The sequence below is a fragment of the Nicotiana attenuata genome, unplaced genomic scaffold, assembly GCF_001879085.1.
Source record: "Nicotiana attenuata strain UT unplaced genomic scaffold, NIATTr2, whole genome shotgun sequence".
Classification (NCBI taxonomy): Eukaryota; Viridiplantae; Streptophyta; class Magnoliopsida; order Solanales; family Solanaceae; genus Nicotiana; species Nicotiana attenuata.
The window spans coordinates 69,628-93,899 of NW_017674009.1; the positions used below are offsets into that span (position 1 = coordinate 69,628).

General features: G+C 43.0%; 1 protein-coding gene across 1 annotated transcript; it reads left to right on the forward strand.

Moving 5' to 3' along the window:
* Positions 1-16,046: 16,046 nt before the first annotated feature.
* Positions 16,047-17,303, forward strand: LOC109217806. The gene is made up of 2 exons (XM_019382078.1): positions 16,047-16,407; positions 16,978-17,303. The coding sequence occupies exons 1-2, from the start codon at positions 16,047-16,049 to the stop codon at positions 17,301-17,303; spliced, it is 687 nt and encodes a 228-aa protein (XP_019237623.1).
* The last annotated feature ends 6,969 nt before the right edge of the window (positions 17,304-24,272 follow it).

Consider the following 24,272-nt stretch of genomic DNA (forward strand, 5'->3'; position numbering starts at 1 on the left):
CGTTAATTAAATATTGCGGTCTCTGCTGTGCCCGAATAATTAAATGAAATTCTATTTCTTAGTGGAAAAGGAAGACCCACTAGGTTTAGGAAAAGGTTTTAAACCCTAAAACCTGCGGCTATAAAAGGGGTCTTATTCCATAAGGAAAAAAGGTTTTTACTACACGGTTTTCCTAGGAGAAATTCGCCCACACGAGTTTCACTAATCCCAGGCATTATCATGGTCACACAACAGAAGACTGTGGAACTGGAGAATGATCTCGTGGATGGCCTTGTTCTTGCTTGGAGGCTCCAATCGCGATCGCGATCACGCTTCAAGAGATAAGTATCGATTTTATGCTTGATTAAAATCTGTGATTATGTGTTGTTTATATTACATACAAGAGATCTTGGATATTTGCTTCCGCTGTTTATACCTGTTTCCCATCACTAAATAAATGCAAGGGCCTTGACTTGATTTGTTCTTTTATATGTAAAAGATGTCTATTAAGAACAACCCAAAAGAAGAATTAATGTGTAAAGTAAATTGAAAACAAAGAGGGAAAGAAGAGAGAAACCTGTATAATTTACTCTTTACAATTTTAGTATACTCATGTATGCATAAATATTATATACTACATACATTGATTATATATCGAATAAAGTATTGGCATTCAATATATCCTCTGTAGAAGTGGTGTTTAATCAATATATAATTAGTGTATAAATATTATATACGGAGGATAAACTAATTATTGGTTATGCATCGAATTTAGTGATTATCAATGATACTGATCTAAAACCTCATTAGATTTGACGGGAAAAAAAAAATACAAATTTGTATACGGTAAAAATCAGTGGTCCAATTTTATGATCGTTAAGGCGCCTCGTAAAGACCGCCCCCAGAAGGCTCGAAGCTTAGCTTGGGGTTTCGACACCGAGGGTTCTAAATGATCGACCTCGGGGCAGTGCGAACCAGCGGCTACGGTGGATCGATATGAGGTTCTCAAGGCACGTGACTAGAGCTGACAAAGTCTATTAGGCTAGTCCAAACCCGTATCATGACATTAAATGGCTGTACCAGCCCCATATCTTTGTAATAAATGCATTTGCACTATATTGGGATTCCCCCTCATATATAATCCTTGTCATTTTGTAAGGAGGATCTGATACACAACATCCAACACACTACATTCAATACAAGAACATTCTCTGCTCTCTAACTTAAACATATTCTCTTGGTCTCATTAGTTACATTTATTGCTTATATTCATTATGTTCTATTAATTATTCATCTTTTATTGCTCATTATTGATCGTAAAGAGCCGTCATCGCAACTCTCATAACTGTTAATCCTTCATCGACTGCCCTTAGCCGGGCATCCGACTCGACCCCGAGGCCCCACATACGCAAGCTCGAGGCTTCGATTCCCAGCCATTCGGTTTGATTATTACATCATCTACAAGCTATTATCTTATTTTCCGATCTTTCACACTTAGCATCTATTGCCTAACAACTAGCATAAAAGCAGATCACGTATTTTTAGAACCACATAATCAAATCTAATTGTTATTACCATTTTCAATGTAAATAGTTTGGCGCCCACCGTGGGGCTAAAAATAATAGTGATTATTTTCTTGCTGGTTTACTACATAAAGCAATTTATCTTTCACACTTTTTCTTGTCCAAGATCTTTGATTTCAGGTCAAAATGTCTAACTGAGTAAACACACATGAAAACAACAATCTTGAGGACCATGGAGAAAATGGTGTAGCTATTCTAGGTGTTGGTGTACCACCACGAAACCCTGAGGATGCGCCAGAACCAATTCCCGTGGACGCGGTCTCGCGCGACGCTCAACACGTCGAAATAAGCTCCCACACCAAAAGGAGCATACACCAAGGAGATCAAAAAGAAGCTCAAAAACCCCGGCTCAGGAAGAACAAGGGGTTAGCCTTCACGACATCTTCGAGATGTTACAAGCACAACAGCTGGCGATTGCTCAACTGCAAAGCCACCAGAAACTCCCAGGACGGTAGCACCGGAAACGGCTCCCCGAGCCGAGCAGGTACCAAAAAGATCAAGAAACAACGGGTCGACAGCCGACCCCGCCATCATAAAGATGCTCGAGGACCTCAGAAAGAGGATCGAATCGGGAGATAAGAAGATAGAAGCCAATGATAAGAAGGTGGAGACCTACAATTCTAGGTTCGATCAAATTCCGGGCGCACCCCCGATCTTGAAAGGTGTAGATTCGAAGAAGTTCGTACAAAAGCCGTTCCCACAAGATGCTGCTCCAAAACCCATCCCGAAGAAGTTCAGAATTCCCAACCTCCCGAAATACAACGGAACCTCGGACCCCAACGAACACATCATCGCTTACACTTGTGCGGTGAAGGGCAACGACCTAAGGGACGACGAGATTGAGTCCGTCCTACTTAAGAAGTTTGGAGAAACACTTTCGAAGGGGGTCATGATGTGGTATCACAACCTCGTCCCGAATTCAATAGACTCATTTGCCATGCATGCAGATTCTTTCATAAAGGCACACGCCGGTTCCATCAAGGTGGCTACAAGGAAATCCGACGTCTTCAAAATCAGACAAAGGGAAAATGAGATGTTGCGGGAATTTGTGTCTCGCTTTCAATTGGAGCGAATGGAATTACCACCTATCTCCGACGACTGGGCCGTACAGGCCTTCACTCAAGGTTTGAACGAGCGAAGCTCGGTAGCCTCGAAGTAGCTGAAGCAGAACTTGGTCAAATATCCCGTTGTGACCTGGTCGGATGTCCACAACCGATACCAATCGAACATCAGGGTCGAGAACGACCAACTAGGAGCCCCATTGGGCTCAGTATATCCTAGCAGGCTCCTAGTAAAGGAGCCAAAGCCAAACAAGGAAAGGTACCAACCATACATGGAAGATAGAAGGAACACCCCAAGATGTAACGTACCCCGAAATGACCAAAGAATAGATCGAGGTCAGAATCCTCGAAGAATCGTAAATAGAGACGGATTCGATAGACACACGGGATCGACGGAGGCACTCCGATTGTCTGAATACAACTTCAATATTGACGTTTTAGACATCGTCTCTGCCATCGGTAAAATCAGAGAAACCAGATAGCCAAAACCCGTACAATCAGATCCATCACAAAGGAACCCCAACCTAGTATGCAAATTTCATGGCACGCACAGTCATAGGACCGAAGACTGCAGACAGCTCCGAGAGGAAGTAGCCCGACTACTCAGCAAAGGGCACCTCCGGGAGTTCCTCAGCAACAAAGCCAAAAATCAATTTCGGTAAAGAGAGGCAAACAGAAAGAATGAAATAGAAGAACCACTACATGTTATCCACATGATTGTTGGGGGAGTTGACATCCCATAGGAACCCGTCGTCAAACAAACAAAAATATCCATCACCAGGGAAAAGCGAACTGGGGGCTATATACCAGAGGATGCTCTCATATTCAGCGACGAGGAAATCGAGACCCTGTCTTAACCTCATAATGACACACCGGTAATCTCTTTTCTTGTAAATACTTTTCAAGTTAAATGTGTACTTGTGGATCCAGGTAGCTCGGCCAACATCATCAGGTCGAGGGTGGTGGAGCAGCTCGGACTACTTGACCGAATTGTGCCCGCATCTCGAGTCCTCAACGGATTCAACATGGCGAGTGAAACAACAAAAGGGGAAATCATCCTCCCGGTCAACGTGGCCGGCATTATCCAATATGCCAAATTCCATGTCATCGAAGGAGACATGAGATACAACGCCTTGCTCGAAAGGCCGTGGATACACTGCATGCGAGCAGTACCATCAACCCTTCATCAAATGATGAAGTTCCTGACAAAGGATGGCATAAAAACAGTATATTGGGAACAACGTGCAGCGAGGGAAATGTTTGCGGTGCACGATGTAGCACCGACACCTATGCCTCCAACTTCGAAGGAGCCAAAGGATAAGCAAACAATGAAGTAGCAATCACGAGACACATCCTCGGCTACACTCGAATTAAACAAACAAAGGACCGTACCGCGTCCCCTAAGCAAACGTTTGGAGCATTTCGAGGCCCAAAGCGCCATCGCCACTAAGGTATAACCATCTTCCTTTTTATTTACATCTTACACTAACCTTTGTGCAGATGTCCGATTAGAACAGTCGAAGCGCTGTCCGGCTCGAAGACCTTAAGGTTTTAAGGCATGCGTTGCACTATTTTCCTTCGATCGGGTTTTATCCCAAGAAGGGTTTTACCGACAAGGTTTTTAACGAGGCAAAACCTATATGCTACCTAAGGAAAACTCAACAAGTATTCAAGGCTTCTCTTCGATCAACCTCGAATACTGGGGGGCATCCCCCCGGAAGGTCACCTCCTTGGAGAAACCAAGATGTGCTGAATGGGGTCTCGATAGGAAAATGATGTACCGGGCCAAACGGTCAAATGAACCGTGTCTATATAGAATAACCGAGCCCTTGATAGCTAAAACTTGTATACTTGTACCAAGCAATCAAAGAATACTTTCCCCTCCATCAAAGCATTTCGCGTTTCAAAGAAGTTCGGTATTTTTTACAAAACGGCTCCAGAGCCAAAAACGTCCCGAACACTCGGGGACTAACGTTAAAAACACGAAGTCGTATGACCCCCGGGTCGTAAACTTCGAACTTGTAAGCCCTCAATGAGGCAACATAAAACACGGCCCCAGAAGCCAAAAACGTGCCGAACACTCGAGGACTGACGTCAAAAACTCGAAGCCGTATGACCCCCGGGTTGGAAGCTTCGAACTTGTAAGCTCCAATGAGGCAACATCAAAAACGGCCCCAGAAGCCAAAAACGTGCCAAACACTCGGGGAGTGGCGTCAAAAACTCGAGACCGTATGACCCCTAGGTCGGTAGCTTCAAACTCGTAAGCCCTCAATGAGGCAACGTCAACTCTACAAAAATGGCTCCAGAGCCAGGAAAACTTTCAATATCTCGTGGACTGTCGCCAATTGCCATCCCATCGACTTATCAAAACCCGAGGCCATAAGACCCTACGCGGGCAACCTCGACCTCGTAAGACCTTTATAAGGAACTAACCATACTTGTACCAAGTAACCAAAACTGTAAGACCTCAAGCAAGGCATGAACAATACTTGTACCAAGTAACCAAAACTGTACGACCTCAAAGGCATGTAAAAATTATAAGACCTTACAAAAGGCATTATCCAGACCTTAAAGTTAAGGCTATATATTCGAACTTGTAAGACCCCTAAAAAGGCATACCCTCGTTATAGACGCTGAAACTACTTCACTCGGGGACTGAAAGGCTCCGGCCAAACACAATGACTACGTTCACAAGGCTGTGCCAGCCAAACTAACGCGACTCGGGGACGCCAGACCGTCGCTATAAAATCACAGGACTTCAATTAGTTCGTAAGTACTTCGAAAAGAACCGGTTAAACAGGATACTCTTGACATAGGAAAAAGAGCTTCGACCATGTCAGCTCCAAACTAGAGGCTTCGAAACATTCAGCCACCGAGTAAAACCTCCCGAGGTGCTCGATCATTGCAACATAACGACTCACAATCGAGGTTCTTATCGAACCGTCGAAGAGTCAAGCAAACACAATTTCAAAAAGTCCTTAGCGAGGGAAAAATAAAGCCTATTAGAGGTCATACCGACCCAATGCGTAAGAGCCACTGCCGCCAGCCCATATAAAAGGTCGTACCGATCTAATACGTAAGAGCCACTGCCGCCAGCCCATATGAGAGGTCGTACCGACCTAACGCGTAAGAGCCTAAGGGCCAGCTTTAAATTCAAAAACTTAAGGGTCAATGAGCTCAAGTCGAAACCCGACTCAGAGACTGAACCCGAAACAGCTAACTGAATATGCCTAAGAGCAAAAGCATAAGAGCTTAAATGCCGGCTTATACTAAAAGGTCGTACCGACCAAACGCGTAAGAGCCTATGGGCCAGTCCAACGAGCCCAAAGGCCATACTATAAATCTAAGGGTTCTTTTAATTCAAAGACCAGTTCATCTGGCTAATGACTGACAAACATCGAAGCAAAGGGAAGTGCATGAAAAATGAAACCGCAAGGCTTCCTTTTATACATATATGTGAAAAAAATACAAGATCCATTTACAATGTTCTTTGAAAGCTCTATACACAAAATCAGAAAAGGAAGGCCTAATCTACGTACCTGTCGGGGACTATGGCCTGACAGCCTCTTTCTCGCTATCTTCGGCATCGGACAGAAGGAACTTAGCGTCATATTCGTCCGCCTTTGCCTGCTCTATTTCTTCCGAGAGATCGAAGCCCCTGGCATGGATCTCCTCGAGGGTTTCCCTTCGAGATTTACACCTAACATACTCTTTGCTCCTACTCTCCCAGTCGAGAACTCCTCTTAGCTCAGCTCGAGCGTCGGCAACGTCTTGTAAATAGATGGCCACTTTCTTATCAGCCTTGGTTCGGATCTCCTCAGCTTCAGTCCGAGCATCTATAACCTCGGCCTTCATCTTTAGAAGTTCAGATTCGAGCCTCACGATCATGCTCGTTCGGGCCGAGCTGTTTGCTTGAGCATTCCGGAGTCGCACTTCAAGGGCGGAATCCTTGGCCAAAACATCCCTCTTGGCTGCAACTTGGGCATCTACCTGAGCTTTTAGCTGTTTAAACTCATACTTAACCCGGCCAATGTCGCCCTAAAGTCGTTCCAGGTCCTTTGTTTTACTCTGCAGAACATCAACTTGAAAACGCCATACATAATATAATAAAGAAAAAGAATGAATATGCCAGCAGAGGACCCTGCTCGAAATAAGTTTTTAAGGTTTTCCCTTAAGAGAAGTCTCGGATCAGGACTTGTTTCAATAGCCTTTCGGAGGAGTGAAACATCAGGCAGAATGGATACCGAGTTCGGGGGGCAGGTTATAGCTTTCGAGCGAGACAACTCATCAACGATTGGTGCAGGATTGACCACTCAGCTATCCAAGTTACGTAAAAGACACATTTTGAAGTTTTTCCCTGCCTCATGAGGGCACACTTTGAGTCCCAAACTTTCTGTCTGAAGCAAATGCTGGAAGTCCAAGATGGTGGTTTGGAACATCCAAGAGGACACCTGATCCACGCTCTCTTCCCTTGGTAAAGAGGAATTTCAAATCTAAATCAATCATTTGATCAGCAGGAATATCGGAATATTAATCTCCGAAAGCAGAAGGAGGAGCATACATCGACTCAAGATAAAGGTTACCTGTCTTTCGAGATAGCTTTCATAGTTCTGACTTCGATCGGCCTTGTACCGCAGGTAATCAAACTCATCTCCCCTCTTCTTACAAAGAAGCCTGAGAGATTTCTCCCCGTCCAAAGCTTTCAGCAACCTGGCTTCGCGACGAAGCAGCTCAGACTTGAGCTTGTCAAAGGCCTGCGAAAAGGGAACTCAATAAGAAAGGGAAGGCACAAAACTAAAAAAGCATGTACCGACTGCCAAAACTCACCATGAAATTGAGCCGCTGAGCTTCGTCAAAAGTCGAGCACACATCTACTGGCTTGGCCTCATCGGCCCCAGTAAAACTACTCCCGATGGGAGCATGACCGCCCGATGTTTTACTCGATTCATTTGGCTCCTGGCCACAAAATTCCCTCGAAGTACCTTCGGCGGGGGAAGAGGAAGGTGGAAGGAAACCCTTGTCCCTCGAAGTTCCTTCGACAGGAATGGGAGGCGGCGACAAGAAAGGAACCGTCTTTCCAGAAGTAGAGGATTCAAAGGCCGCAGGTTCGATCGACACGTCTCTTTTGAACCTCAGAACAGGGCTCGCCCCGTTGCGAGCATCCTCGCCCTCTGATGACTCCTTCCGTTTGTTATCAGTCCTCGGCCCTGAGGTTGGCAATCTTTGCTCCTCCCCGAGGGGACACGACCTCGTCTCGGAAAATTCTCCAACGCCTGCGGTGGCAGAGTTAGTGTACTAAAAAGAAAGTTCCTTTCTGAGAAAACAAACCACTAAGCACTTACCATGATGTTTTGCCTCCCATCTCCCCTTGGACAGGTCTCGCCATATGCACTTATCATAAGTCGAGCAAGCCGCCAGCTTACGAGACCATCCAGACAGGTTAGGAACCTCGTTCGGCAGCCAAGGGATCGCTAAAGAAAATAAAAAGGAAAACATCTTTACGGAGCCCGCCTCCACTATGGACAAAAACGATAAAAACATGAGTGCACCACTTACGTGTGAAATTCCGTTTCTCAGGAAATGGCAGAAACACTCCAGGGATAATATCAACTGTCCGTGCTCGAACAAATTGGCTCATCCACCCCCAGTCCTCGTCCTCTTCACCGCTAACGGCAAGGGGCCAGGTGGATCGACATCATAGAGTAATCAGGCCCCGATAATGCAAGGGCCGGTATAACCTAATAAGATGACTAAGGGTGAATTCGAGCCCGGCCTTATCCTTAAAGTACCTTATCATCAGCACTATCTTCCGAAAGGATAGGTGAGCCTGCGCCAAGGTAACCTGATACCTTCTGCAAAACTCGAGCACGACCCTATCGAGAGGGCCCAATGTAAAGGGGCACGTATATACTTTCAAAAACCCCTCGACATGGGCCATAATGCTCTCTTCCGGGGAAGGCACCTGCAACACCACCTCTTTTCCCCATCCGTAATCTTTTCTAACTGCCTTGAGATGCTCCTCCCCTATTGAGGAGATAAACCTCAACGCATGCTCCCGATGGCCCAGAACATTGGGAGGTCTCTCTAATGTAAAATCCCTCTTCGAGACAAAGCACCTCGATGTTAGCTCGCCGGACGCCGGCGGTGTACCACCGACCGAGTGCGAAACTAGGGAAGAACCCTCCTCTCCTTGGCAAGCGGATGTGGGCACAATAACCATGGCTATGGTAAAATGAAGAAAGGAGAAATGAAAGACTCAGGCGAAAGCTTTGAGGTAAAGGGAAATTGGCGCAAGAAAGGAGAACCCTATAAGGAAGATAGTCGCTCAATACGGCCGTATCTTCAAATAAAGGGAAAGCAAGTACATATATAGAGCAGGCGGCGACTATTCGCCTGACCTGGGGACCAACGGAATCTGGCCATGTCAATATCACCTTTTTGGGAAGCGCGCTGGTGGGGCCACCTCGGTAACTTCACAACTATGCCATATAAATGACACTGTCATGCAAATGCTGGGAAGTCTCTAAACCCCGAGAATTTTCGCTATTGCTAGCATCGACCCTATAGAAACTATCGATCCAATTTTTGAGATGGTGCCCGATCTCAAAGGCCTCGACCACTCCAAGTATATGCCCCAAAGATCCAACATCAAAATTTGATGGCAAAAACATTAAAACATGGAACAAGAAATACTTGAAACAGAGAAATTGTTATATTTCCAAAAACACATTTACAACAGGGGAGCATTTGCAAAGCCTTTCCCCTATGAAACTCTTGCACAAAAAGGAAAAAAGATGACCTAAGTCTACTCCTCGCCCCCACAACCCTCGGAATCATTGTCGGAGCCCTTATCTAGAGTAGCCGAAAAAGCAGACTCTTCCTCCAAGGTTCGGGCTTCCTCGATCTGAGCTGAAAGATCGGCGCCCTTATCACTCGCTTCCTCAAGAACCTACCTCCTCTCTTGCGCACGAGCATAAGTAACGGCCCGAGTTAGCTTCTGCTCGGCCTTCACTAGCTTCTGCTCGGCCTTCACTAATATCTCTCGAGCTCGTTCATTCGCAGTGGTGGCATCATTCTTATACGAGGATGCCTTTTCTTCTGCCATAGACTTAGCCGACGATAATATGACAACCTCCTCCTTGGCACTCTGCAGAACGTCCCGGGTCGACACCAGCTCCGTCCGCAGAAGGTCCCTCTCCGAGGCCACGATCTCATTTTGTCCCCTGAAAGCGAGGACCTCTGCATCCTTGGCAACTGCCTCCTCTCGAAGCTGCTCCACCATTGCATTCTTTTTCCTGACCTGCGAGGGAAAAGAAAGTTGGTAAAACACCAAGTTACAAGGAAAAAGGGTAAGTTCGCAAATACAGTATTACCTGCTCGGCAAGGGTGTCTTTTTCTCGGCACATCCCTTGCAACCTCGCCTGGAGCCCACTCAGCTCCTCCTCCTTTCGGGCAGAAGAGGTCTCCGACTCCTTTAACCCTGAGGTGAGATTCTTGACCTCCTTCCTACGGCATGAAAGCTCATTTTGGAGCTTAGATAAGGCATGATCGTACATCTTCTTAGACTACACCACAGAAAAGATAGAAGGTCAAGCACAAAAATTTAGAAACACAAATGATATGCCAAGAGTATCACCTGCCGATGAAGCCTCTCCGCCTCCTCGAGGGCATCGTGAGCATTGAGATCAATATTATCATCGAAATTAGCAGGAAGGTCTTCAAGCACATTTCTCCCTCCGTGAAAGGCCCCCGCACCAACAGAATCCTGATCCTGAGCATCCCCGATCTCCCCCTGATGAGTATGAAGGGCCCAAATTGGTTCCATCCAGGGCACTAAGCTCCCTAAGGGTCTCCTCTCGCCCCCGAGAAACTTCGGGTTCGGGCTCTCCAGAGTCATCAGCAACGGGTTCCTCGACAGGGACTGTACCACGTCCAGTCAAAAACTCGGGGACCGTATCCGCACCCTCCTCGAAAGCCTCCACAACATGGGCTCGAGCCGAATCGATCATTCCCGATTTAGCGGCCCTCGGCCCAGCCACCTGCGGGGCATCCGTGCCCGACCTTGTCCTTTGTACCAAAGGGTTCTCATCATCGTCGTCACCCTCATCCTTAGTGCCGGGACTTGTCCCCGTAACTGAAGTTGAGACTTTGGCATCATCCCGAGGCCTGCATGATTGGGCTTCTTTGACGTAGGAGATTCAGTGGCCGCCTTTCTCTTCCTCTTCTTACCCTTATCGGGCTTCGAGGTCTCTTCCTCGCCGTTAGGAGGCGGTCTCATCAGCACTCCTTTGCCAAGGCCTGCACAAGCATAATTCTCAAAGCTTATCAACACGAAGGGTACACAAAAGAGATGTTGAAACATCGTAGTGGTGGAAACAAAAGGCTTACCGTGATTCTTGGCTGGCCACCGCATTTAAGCCAAATTGGGCCAAGAAAGCTCGAGATAACGGAACGAAGCATTCAATTGCCTAATCCACCCCGACAGGTCCTCGACCGCTTCGGGATACCAAACGGTAACTGCAAAAACAAAGGGAAGATCTTTTTTTGAGAAGAAGGTAAGGAGACAGTAAAGTATGTTCGAAGGAAAGGCACTTACGCTCCATATTCCACTTCTCAGGGAATCGCATCCTTTCGGCTAGGATGATATCCGAGGTTCTCACTCGGAAAAACCTGCTCATCCACTCCCGATCCTTGTTCTCATCAATGCTCGAGAAAAACGGCTTCGCAGATCGAGGGTGAAGCTTAATCAAACCTCGATGAAGATGAGGGATTTACAATCTAATCAAGTGGTCAAGGGTAAAAGTCATACCCACGTCCTTGTTGGAGAAATAACGGAGCATATAGACTATCCTCCAGAAAGATGGATAGATTTGGCCAAGCATCACTTGATACTTGTGACAGAAGTCGAGAGATAAGCGGCCATCATTAAATTGGCTTTACTAGGGATCCTATAATAGGGAACTTTCATTCCCAGTAGAAGTCCTCGAGCAACTTGCCTAATACTAATAAATAAGGGGAAGGCCCAACATTTTATATTAGTATAAGGAAGGCGCTAATAACCGAATCTATCACCGGGGAAGAAGGGTCTGAAGAATTGACGAGACCCAAGGTGAAAGGGTATGTATATACGTAAAGAAAGCCGGCCTAATGATCTGTTATGCTCTCACTAGAACCGGGAATCTCAACTAACAGTGTCCTCTCCCATCGATAGTCTTCCTTCACTTTTTGTATGTTAGTTACGACGCTAATATACCGGGACACATGTTCGCATCGGCCTGGCGTAGATGAGGGCCTCTCGATAGAGAAATCATTCACAGTATCGAACTCGGTAGGGGTACACTATTCAACGGTGGGGGCCACTTTGGGTTTACCCTTGGATGTTCGAGATGAAGAGGCGGCATCCTCTTTTCGAGGCATTGTTTTAGAGGTTCTAGCCATGGTGGTGGAAAGGTCTTTCTGAGAAAGAAAGTGAAGAATCAAGAACGGAAGAAAGAAGAATGTGAAAAAGGATGACTTTGGCCTGAAAGTTTAAAGATGTTGTAAAAGTGCGAATCACTAAACGATTGAGGTATTTATAGAAGCCATATGGGCAGCGGAAAGGACGAACCAATAGCGGTTTGTGGGCTTCTCGATAGTCGTGTTGACGGTGACCCTTGCGCGGCTTTTCGAGTAATGGCGATTTATGCTCTGATAGACTGACGTCATGATGGTATTGCTTAAGAAGTAGGGGTTCAAAACCGTTTCCTATCATTTTATCCCAGGAAACTCGGGGACTATCTGTACACGGTAAAAATCAATGGTCCGATTATATGATCGTTAAGGTGCCTCGTAAAGACCGCCCCCAGAAGGCTCAAGCTCAGCTAGGGGTTTCGACCCCGAGGGTTCTAAATGATCGACCTCGGGGCAGTGCAAACCAGCAGCTACGGTGGATCGATCTGAGGTTCCCAAGGCACGTGACTAGAGCTGACAAAGTCTATTAGGCTAGTCCAAACCCGTATCATGGCATTAAATGGCTGTACCAGCCCCATATCTTTGTAATAAATGCATTTGTACTATATTGGGATTCCCCCTCATATATAAAGGGGATCCTTGTCATTTTGTAAGGAGGATCTGATACACAACATCCAACACACTACATTCAATACAAGAATATTCTCTGCTCTCTAACTTAAACATATTCTCTTGGTCTCATTATTTACATTTATTGCTTATATTCATTATGTTCTATTAATTATTCATCATTTATTGCTCATTATTGATTGTAAAGAGCCGTCATCGCAACTCTCATAACTGCTAATCCTTCATCGACTGCCCTTAGCCGGGCATCCAACTCGACCCTGAGGCCCCACATACGCAAGCTCGAGTCTTCGATTCCCTGCCATTCGGTTTGATTATTACATCATCTGCAAGCTATTATCTTATTTTCCGATCTTTCACTTAGCATCTATTGCCTAACAACTAGAATAAAAATAGATCACGTATTTTTAGAATCGCAGAATCAAATCTAATTGTTATTACCATTTTCAAGGTAAACAAATTCAAAGAAAGAAAAGAAGAACAAGATAAATTGTAGTGGTCAAATATTTGTCAAATTTTTCAATGGGCGTTATTGATGAGGGTTTCCTCCTTCACAGACTGAATGTTTTGTGATTAGAACTATGGTCTCAAACTCTGCGTAGAAGGAGGTTTGTGGAAAACGATCTGTGTATGGAAGGAGCTCTGTGTAGATTTAGGTTTTAGAATCATTTACGGCAAAAAAAAAATCAGATTTTATACTGTAAAAATTAGGTAATTAAAAAATAATGGGGCTATTTTTAGTCAATTGTTAATGTGGGTTGCTAGTCTAGTTAATTCTTCACGAGTAAAGGAAAAAAAATGGCCAGTCATGTATCTTCTTAAACACTGACTGACCATACACTTTTATCAATCCAAAATAACCACTGAAAATAGTCAGACAATTGAATTTATTCTAATCTAGTAAAATGACTAAGATAATGCTTCCTGTAGGCCCGACATAACATACACACAAAATCATCTTTCAGCTAAGGATATTATTGAATTAGTAAACAAGTAATTAAAGACCAAAAAATAGTTTTTTCAATCTTAAGAACAAGACAACCCAAAAGAAAAATTAATAAATAAGCACCAACAAACCAAATAGATGCAAGGGCCTTGACTTGATTCGTTCTTTTATATGTAAAAGGCATATTTAAGAACAACCCAAAAAAAAAAATTAATGTATAAAACAAATTGAAAACAAAGTGGGGAAGAAGAGAGAAACATGTATAATTTACTCTGTGTGATTTTAACATACCCGTGTATTGTAATGTTCGAGAAGGCTGAGGTTTGGTCGAAGAAGAAGAAGAAATGAATTAGGAAAGTGGCTAGCTAGGGTTAAAAGGGCATGGGCACGTGCACATTAGGAAGGCACGTGTTAAGAAGATCGATGGCTGTGATTACAAGTTAGAGATATTAATAAATGGATCAGAGTCAATCAATTGTAACAGATTGGGCCTCAACCTGTTATAACAAAATTGGGCTGGGAATTAGAGATCAGTTTTTGACCGGTATTATTCAGTTACTCTCTCTTTCTCTCTCTACTTTCTTTCTCTACTTCCTCTCTTCTTCTACAATTCCTAATTCTCTCTTCTACTCGTGTTTCTCCTTTACAGGTTCATGTGAAGACCTTCAATGGAGTCTCAATTGTTTTTGTTATCTTTTGAGAGTTACTACTATTATTCAATTGAGAGCTATTACTGTAATTCATTCAGCTATTAATAAAACTCCATTGTTGTCCCATTTCCATTTATTGTTCAATTTCCTATTTGAGTATATTACAATTGGTATCAGAGCAATTCCTGGCCACATTATTATAGAAAATGACGATTCCTGAAACTAGATCAAAATCTATGGAAGAAAATGTTAAAAACCTAGAAACCCAGCTACAGAGTCACATAGAGAAGACAGAGATGAAATCTGAAGCAACAGACGCAAAAATAGATGACTTGGCAAGGAAGCTTGATGTGCTAATGGAGAAGTTACTTCCAAATCAAGCAGGCATTTTGGGAAGTGCTCCTTCTGGGAGCCATTTTCTCGAAACTTCTGAAGGCAGGCATAAGAGTGAACACAGGGGAGAACCATTCACTCCTGGCATTGGGGAGAGAAACTATCATCACAGTTCCAACTCGAGGGTAGAATTTCCATACTTCGATGGAGCAGGGGCAGCAGATTCATGCTCATGGATGAGGAGGTGTGAGCAATACTTCCACTACAATCATATCATCGAGCAAGGGCAGAAACTGGAAGAAGCAGTCCTTCATCTTCAAGGTAGGACTGAAGCTTGGTATTTTTCATATCAAGTAAGCAGAGGAAATGTTAGTTGACGAGAGTTTTGTGAAGAATTGTGCAAAAGATTCCAAGATGCTGAAAATAGTAAATTCAATCTCATAGGAGAATTTAAGAAGATTGAGCAGAAGGGTAGTGTTAATGATTACTTGGAGAGGTTCGAACATTTGAAGTCTTGGGTGTTGATTAGGAGCCCCACAATTCCTGAAGACTTCTTTCTAGAATATTTTTGTAGAAGGATTGAAGGAGGAAATAAGGCATACAATTAAAATGCTCAATCCCTTTACTTTGAGCCAAGCAGTAGAAAAGGCTAGGCGTCAGGAGAAAGTCATAGATTCTTGGGCTAAGAAGGGGAAGATAATAGGGGGAAGGAGTCTGATGCCCACCAATGTCAGTGGATCAAGTTTAGCTACCACTAATAGAGGTGCAGGATTCACAAGTCAGAATAACAGACTGTTTAAAACTAGAAGAGCTCAAGGATTATGTTATAAGTGTGGGGAGAAGTATCACCCAGGTCACTGATGTAAAACTAAATAGTTAAATGCGATGTCTGGATCTATGGAACCTCCTGAAGATGAGGTTTAGCTAGGGTTTGAAGATATAAGAGAGGAGATCTTAGGAGCACAAGAAGGGGAACCCATGGATGAAGCCATTAGCCTGAATGCTCTTTCAGGTACTGAAGTGCCAAACACCATTAGACTAAAGGGAGAGTCTAAGAAGAATACTATGAGAATCCTACTTGATTCAGGAAGCACTCATAGTTTCCTGGACTTAGAGACAACAAAGAAAATGGGATGTGTTATCAAAGAAACTGTTCCTATGAGGGTTACAGTAGCCAATAGGAACCACTTGTGCAGTCTGTACACTTGTCCCAAATTTAAGTGGAAAATACAAGGAATAGAGTTTGATGACTTAGTGAGATTAATTAGACTTGGGGTAATGACATGATTTTGGGGGCAGATTGGATGAAAGGACACAATCCTGTCCTTTTGGACTTCATAGAGTTTAAAGTCCAGGTGACACACAAGGGCAAAAGGGTGGAACTTAAGGCATTTATCATCAAGGTGAGCTAAAGAGTATGACTGCTATTGGGGTCAAGCAGTTATTCAAGAAAGGTCAAGCTATATGGGCTCACTCGTTCACTATATCAACAGCAAAAACACAGTCAGAAGAGAATATACCTGCAGCTATTCAACAAGTGCTGAAGGAGTTCCCAGATGTCTTTGCTGAGCCCAAGACCTTGCCTCTAAGGAGAAATCATGACCACTTCATTCCTCTGAAATCAGAAGCAAATCCAGTTAGCATCAGGCCCTACAGGTATAATTTTTTCCAAAAAAATGAAATAGAAAAGCAAGTAAATGAAATGCATCAGAATGGGATTATTCAGCCCAGCCATTCACTATTCTCTTCACCTGTTTTACTGGTGAAAAAGAAGGATGGTAGTTGGAGGTTTTGTATTGATTATAGAGCCCTTAATCACATAACTGTTAAAGACTAGTTCCCAATTCCTTTGGTAGATGATTTAATGGATGAATTACATGGCTCATGCATACATTCTAAGATAGAGTTTAGGGCTGGATATCAGCAAATTAGAATGGGGGACAAGGACATATATAAAACTGCATTAAGGACACACTTGGGACATTATGAGTTTAAGGTTATGCACTTTAGGCTAACCAATGCACCAGTTACCTCTCAGTCCCTCCAGAATCATGTGTTCCAAGCTCATTTAAGAAAGTTTGTCCTAGTATTTTTTGATGACATTTTAGTATACAGTGCATCAATGGAAGATCATGTGTTTCACCTCAGAAAAGTGTTAAGTATACTGAGGAAAGAATAGTTGTTTGCTAAATTGTCCAAATGTTCTTTTGGACAGTCTAATGTGGAGTACCTAGGGCATATTATATCTGGGGAAGGGGTCTCTACTGATCCCTAAAAAATTGAAGCTATGGCCAACTAGCCAACACCAAAATCTGTTAAGGCTCTAAGGGCTTTTCTAGGCCTGACAGGTTATTACAGAAGATTTATTAAGTCCTATGGGGTTATCAGTAGACCATTAACTAATCTGTTAAAGAAGAATGGATTTCTTTGGGATGATGATTCTGAAGCAGCTTTTCAAGCACTTAAGGAAGCCATGACTACTGCTCCTGTGTTAGCTTTGGCTGATTTCAATGAGCACTTTGTGATAGAAACTGATGCATGTTCTAGTGGGATGGGAGCAGTCCGGATGCAACAAGGGAGACCTATAGCCATTTTCAACAAGGCATTGGCACCTAGACACATGGGGTTGTGTCTACCTATGAGAAGGAGTATATGGCTATTTTTTCAGCTGTAGATAAATGGAGACACTATTTGCAAGAAGGTCATTTCATCATAAGAACTGACCATCAAAGCCTTAAGTATCTACTGGAACAAAGAGTTACTACTGCCCTCCAACAAAAAGGGCTGGCCAAACTAATGGGGTTAGATTATGAGGTTCAATACAAGAAGGGTGCAGAGAACAATGTGGCTGATGCCTTGTCAAGGAGGCAAGAAGAATACCCTACCTTTAATGCCATCACTTCAGCAGACCCTACTTGGATGAAGGAAATTGAGTTAAGCTATGAACATGACCCCCAAGCTCTACAGTTGATCACTGAACTTATCACTGCACCTAACAGTAGGGCCAATTTATCACTGACTCACAGTATTTTGAGGCATGATAACAGAATTTATGTAGGAAGGAGCACTGATCTAAGGGCTAGGATTTTTGAGGTCCTACACTTATCTCCCTTGGGAGGGCATTCTGGTCAACAAGGAACTTACAAAAGGATAGGCATGACCTTCTATTGGCCTAATATAAAGACAGATGTGCTCAAATGGGTTTCAGAATGTGATATTTTCCCAAGGGTAAAAACTGAAAACATCCATCCAGCTGGTCTATTACAGCCTTTACCTATTCCTGATCTTCCTTGGCAAGACATTGCCATGGATTTTATGGAAGGTCTACCCTCCTCAAATCACAAGAACACTGTCCTAGTTATTGTGGACAGATTAACAAAGTATGGTCACTTCTTAGCTCTGAGTCATCCCTATACTGCACATGATGTGGCAGACTTATTTCTAAAGGAAGTTTACAAGCTGCATGGTCTACCTAAGACCATTGTTACTGACAGAGATGCTATTTTTACAAGCAGTTTTGGCAAGGACTATTTAAATCCTTGGGAACCAAATTACATATGTCCACTTCCTACCATCCCTAAAATGATGGTCAGTAATCAAAAGCAGTGGTTCAAGTGGCTTGGATCCTATTTGAGAGCTATGGTGTTCACTAATCAAAAGCAGTGGTTCAAGTGGCTTCCCCTGGCAGAGTGGCGGTATAACACCAACTACCATAATGCCCTGAAATGAACACCCTTTCAGGCCCTTTATGGGTTCCCACCTCCATAGGTTTCCCTAGGATCCCTTCCTTACCCATCCAACACACAGGCTGGGGCATGCATCGTCTAGAGACAGACCATGCTGCAGCATCTGAAGGAGAATCTCACACAGGCGCAAGCCCGGATGAAATTCTGTGCAGATCGTGAAAGAACAAACAGACAATTTGAGGAAGGGGACTATGTGTATCTAAAGCTACAACCCTACAGGCAATCATCAGTAGCTATGCAAAAAAACTTAAAATTGAGTGCTCGATATTATGGACCCTATAAAGTGCTACAACGTATAGGAGTAGTAGCTTACCGGCTTGACCTTTCTCCAGGCTCACAGATTCATCTGGTGTTCCACATTTCTCAGTTGAGGCAACGAATAGGGCCAGCAATCACTCCTCAGATGAAACCTCCGATTTGTGACGATGATGGTCGAGTCAAGGTGCAGCCGATTGCCATTCTTCAGAGGAAAATGGTGAAGGTCAATAATGGAGTTGGGGTTAAGGTTCTGGTTCAATGGGCTAATCTAAGCCCCGATGAGGTCACATGGGAGGATTGGGGGTACGTGAGGAGCCAATTTCCTGAGTTTGTAGCTTAGTATAGACCTTGAGGACAAGGTCTGTTTCGTGGGAGGGGTATTGTAATGTTTGAGAAGGCTGAGGTTTGGTCGAAGAAGAAGAAGAAATGAATTAGGAAAGTGGCTAGCTAGGGCTAAAAGGGCATGGGCACGTGCACATTAGGAAGACACATGTTAAGAAGATCGGATGGCTGTGATTACAAGTTAGAGATATTAATAAATGGGCCAGATTCAATCAATTGTAATAGATTGGGCCTCAACCTATTATAACATAATTGGGCTGGGAATTAGAGATTAGTTTTTGACCGGTATTATTCAGTTACTCTCTCTTTCTCTCTCTACTTTCTTTCTCTACTTCCTCTCTTCTTCTACAGTTCCTAATTCTCTCTTCTATTCGTGTTTCTCCATTACAGGTTCATGTGAAGACCTTCAATGGAGTTTCAATTGTTTTGGTAATCTTTTGAGAGTTACTACTGTAATTCAATTGAGAGCTATTACTGTAATTCATTCAGCTATTAATAAAACTCCATTGTTGTCCCATTTCTATTTATTGTTCAATTTCCTATTTGATTATATTACATGTATGTATAAATATAATATACTGAATACATTGATCATACATCAAATAAAGTATTAAAATTCAATATATACTTTGTATAAGCGATGTTTTATCAATATATAACTAGTGTATAAATATATATACGGGGGATAAACTGATTATACAGTGATTATGCACCAAGTTCAATGATTATACACTGATCCTGGTCTAGAACCTCATCAGATATGATGAAACAAAAAGGGAAAGTAAATTCGAGAAAGAGAAGAAGAAGAAGAAGAGAAGAACAAGATAGATGGTCGTGGTCGAATATTAGTCGAATTTTTTGATAGGCGTTACTGATGGAGAATTCCTCCTTTATAGTGAATGATTTATGATTAGAACTATAGCAGGAAAAAGACATTTTAAACTCAGCATAGAAGGAGCTCTGTGTAGATTTAGGTTTTAGATTTGTTTACCGCTAAAAAAAGAAATTCTTTTATCCTAACATATTAAATTGACTAAGATAACACTTCATGTAGGCCTTACTCGTTAGGCATTTAAAATAGCATAATAGACACACGAAATCATCTTTCGGCTAAGGATATCATTGAATTAATGAACAAATAATTTTTTAAATACCAAATAATCGTTCTTTTTATCTTAAGAACAAGACAACCCAAAAGAAATATTAATATATAAGCACCAATGAACTAATGTAACGACCCGACCGTTCGCTTTGAGCTCTAGCACGTTGTTCGGCAGTTTGAGACCATGAGTGGCTTCACTTCAGGTATTATGACTTGTACGTATGGTCGGAATTGAGTTTCGGAAAGTTCGGAGTTAATTTAGAGAGAAAATTCTCATTTCGAAAGTTTTAAGTTGGGAGAATTTACTAAGGTATGATTTTAGAGTAAAGGACCTCAAAATCGGGATTTAAAAGTTCAAACAGGTTCGTATGATGATTTTGTACTTGGGCGTACGTTCGGATCGAGTTTTGGATGACCCGGGAGCATTTCGACGCCTATTATGGAAAGTTGGCATTTTGGAAGGATTTCCTAAATTTGGGTTGGAGGGCATTTCAATGTTATAAAAGTTAGTTTGGGATTCCGAGTCTGGGAATAGCTTCGTATGGTAATTCTGGTATTGGGCGCGTCCAGAAGTGGATTTGAAGGTCCCTAGGTCATTTCATGGTCATTTGGCGAAAGTTGGAAATTTGAAGGTTTTTGAAAAGTTTGATCGGGAGTCATCTTTTTGATATCGGGGTCGGATTCCGATTCCGGAAGTTGGAGTAGGTCCGTAATGTCGAATATGACTTGTGTGCAAAATTTGAGGTCAATCGGACGTGATTTGATAGGTTTCGGCATCAAAGGTAGAAGTTTGAAGTTCTAAAGTTCATTAAGCTTGAATTGGGGTGCGATTCCTAGTTTTGACATTGTTTGATGTGATTTAAGGTCTCGGGCAAGTTCTTGCTATAATTTTAGACTTGTATGGGTGTTTGGGAGCCTCGAGGGCTCGGGTGAGTTTCGGATAGGTTTAGGTTGTGTTGCACGTGTTTTTGATGCTTCGCCGTTGTTTCTTCAAGCATAAATGGTAGAACATTAAGTAAATGAACTCTAAATTCAGTTTCTATTGAACCATTAGATCCGTATCATAATTACGAAGCCATAGGAAAAACAATAGTCGAATTTGGACATCGTATGAGAGAGTTATGCCCATTTCCATGTCAGGAAAAATTGCTGATTTCTGGTGTGGTTGCAATTGCGAACATCTCTATCGCAATTGCTATGCCCCGTTCGCAATTGCGAACTTTTTATCGCAAATGCGACCTTTTAAAACCCTGATCTTGTTCGCAATTGCGAAGGCTTCTTCGCTTTTATGAGGGTTTGCAATTGCGAACCCTGAATCGCAAGTGCGACATCTGCAGCTTATTTTCATCTGTGTAACTCGGGATTTTGCTTCATTTATCATATTTTGAACCCTAGGTACGAGAGTGGGTGATTTTGAGAGAGGATTTTCCTATCAAATCATTGGGTAAGTGCCTCTACCCAATTTTTAATTATATTTTGTGATTATACCTTAGATTTAACATCAGAATTCATGAGAATCTAAAAGAAAATTTGGGAAAAATTGTAAACTCTTTCAAAATGTAAAATAATTATTTGAAGGACGAACTGGTATCGGAATTTGATAATTTTGGTATGGTTGAACTCGTATTGGAATGGGTGTTCGAGTTTTCTAAATTTTACCGGGTTCCGAGGTGCGGGCCGGGGGAGTTGACTTTTGTTGGCTTTTTACAAGTTGTGTAAGGATCATAGCTTTGTTAATATGAATTATTTTCTCTTGCATTGTTCGATGTATTTAAGTCATCAGATTGAGCCGAGCAGTGGTGATTTGGTAAAAGAAAAGCTAAATTGAGTATTTAGTTGTCACGGTCCAAATTCACCCTCCGTGAACTATCGTGACGGCACCTAGTCTCTACGACTAGGTAAGCCTAACAATTTCGGAAAAAGAAACAAAATGTGGAAAAACAAATAAAAAAAAACTAAAGATAAACAAATATAGAAGCGTCTAAGATGCCGCTCGGCATATACCAATACAAGATCCAAAAACTGAAAAACTCCCAAAATCCGGAATCTCATGAACCACAAGCTATGAATACTGCATAGTGTTCCAACTCCGAAATGTCTAAATCAAAAGAAATACAGTAGGGCTATAACTACAAGAGAGAATAGAGTGGAACTCCTCGTTCTGCGGACGCAGCAGATATTCCTCGAAGTCTCTGGAGAATCACTTTACCTTAAGGATAGTAGGGCTGAGTCGAAGAACCTGGGTCTGCACACGAAAAACATGTGCAGGAAAGGGCATGAGTACACCATAGCGGTACCCAGTAAGTGCCAAGCCTATCCTCGGTCGAGTAGTGACGAGGAAGGTCAGGGCCCTACCGGTCATATACATATATATAAGGAAAAGGAACATCGTGAAGTAACACAGTATGATAATAAGAATAACAACAATTACAACAGAGGAAAAACATCACAGGTAGAATACAGCTCAACACAGAGATAGCAACCGGGGATCTACCAGGATATCGTCCTATAGCCCCCAAATGTGAATATCCAGCAACCGGGGATCTACCAGGATACCGTCGTGTAGTCCCCAAATGTAAATATCAGTGGATCTCCCGGGTGTCGTCCCGTAGTTCAACTCATAGTGCGCGGGGATCTACCGGAATCCTGATCCGTAGTCCCAAATGTAAATACCCAGTATTGGGGGAATCTACCGGGTGCAGTCCCGTAGTTCCATATAACTGTGCAGGGGGATCTACCAGAATATCAATCCGTAGTCCCAAATAAACAGGCAAGGGGGATCTACCGGGAAATCGCCCGTAGTCCCAAAGTAAACACACAGCAACAACACGAAGAATATTCAATTCAATCCAATTTCATACCAAAGTAAACTGGTATTTCTAACCTAGTATGCTGCACAGAATTTAGATAAAGCAGTTTGAGCAAGTAAAACAATGAGTCATTTAGACATGCTTTCCTAAGCTAACAGTAGGCTTAAATTTCAAGTAGTGTAAACAGGGAAGAAATACACAATTATAGTTGCTTAATGAAAACCGGATTTTCAACAATTAGCACATGTACGCACTCGTCACCTCACTACAAGGCATTTCATATATCAACAATACCAAATCCTAAGGGGAGTTCCCCCACACAAGGTTAGGCAAGCCACTTACCTCGAACCAACTCAATCAACTCGATACCATGTTCTTGCCATGAGTACCCGACTCCAAATGGCCCAAATCTATTCAAAGTAATTGCATAATGTAAATATAAGTTCAAGTAACTAATTCAACTAATTAATTCGAAGCTAATACGCAAAATTAGGAAAATCGCCCAAAAAGTCCCCCGGGCCCATGTCTCGGAATTGGGTAAAATTTACAAATGCAGAATCCTCACACTCTCACGAGTTCATACATACCAAAAACACGGGAATCAGACCACGAACAACACCTCATATCCACAATTCCAAGTCTCCAATTTCAAACCCTAAACCCCCAAATTTAACCCTTATTTCCCCGATATTCCTTGCCCAAATCGGTAGAAAACACAATAATAACGAGTTTGGGTTCCAAAAATCTTACCTCCTCGAAGCTCTCTTGAATTCTCTCTCAAAAACCTCCCAAAAAGCTCAAAAATCCGGATGAAACTGGTGAAGAAATGGGCAAAATCGCGACTGAACCTTTATATAGGTTCTGGCCCAGGGTTTCTGCACCTGCGGCCATTTCCTCGCACCTGCAGACCCGCACCTGCGGTCCCAGGTGCGCATCTGCGAGATTTCATTAATTGCACTAGGCCGCACCTGCGCTTCTTCTACCGCACCTGCGGTCACGCAGGTGCGCTCAAACTATCGCACCTGTGGAATCTGGCTTCCAAGAGCATAGCCGCATCGGCGGCTCCTCAATCGCTTCTGCGATCACGCACCTGCGGTCCCCAAAGCGTAGGTGCGGTTATGACAGAACTTCAGCAACCTTCAGATTTCTCCTAAGTCCAATTCAATTTCCGTTAAGCACCCGAAACTCACCCGAGGCCCCCGGGACCTCAACCAAACATGCCAACCAATCCTAAAGCATCATATGAACTTATTCCAACCCTCGAATCACATCGAACAACGCTAAAACCAAAAATCATTCTCCAATCAAAGCCTAAGGATTTCCAAAACTTCCAATTTCCACTTTCGATCAAAAAGCCTATCAAACCTCGTCTGAATTACCTAAAA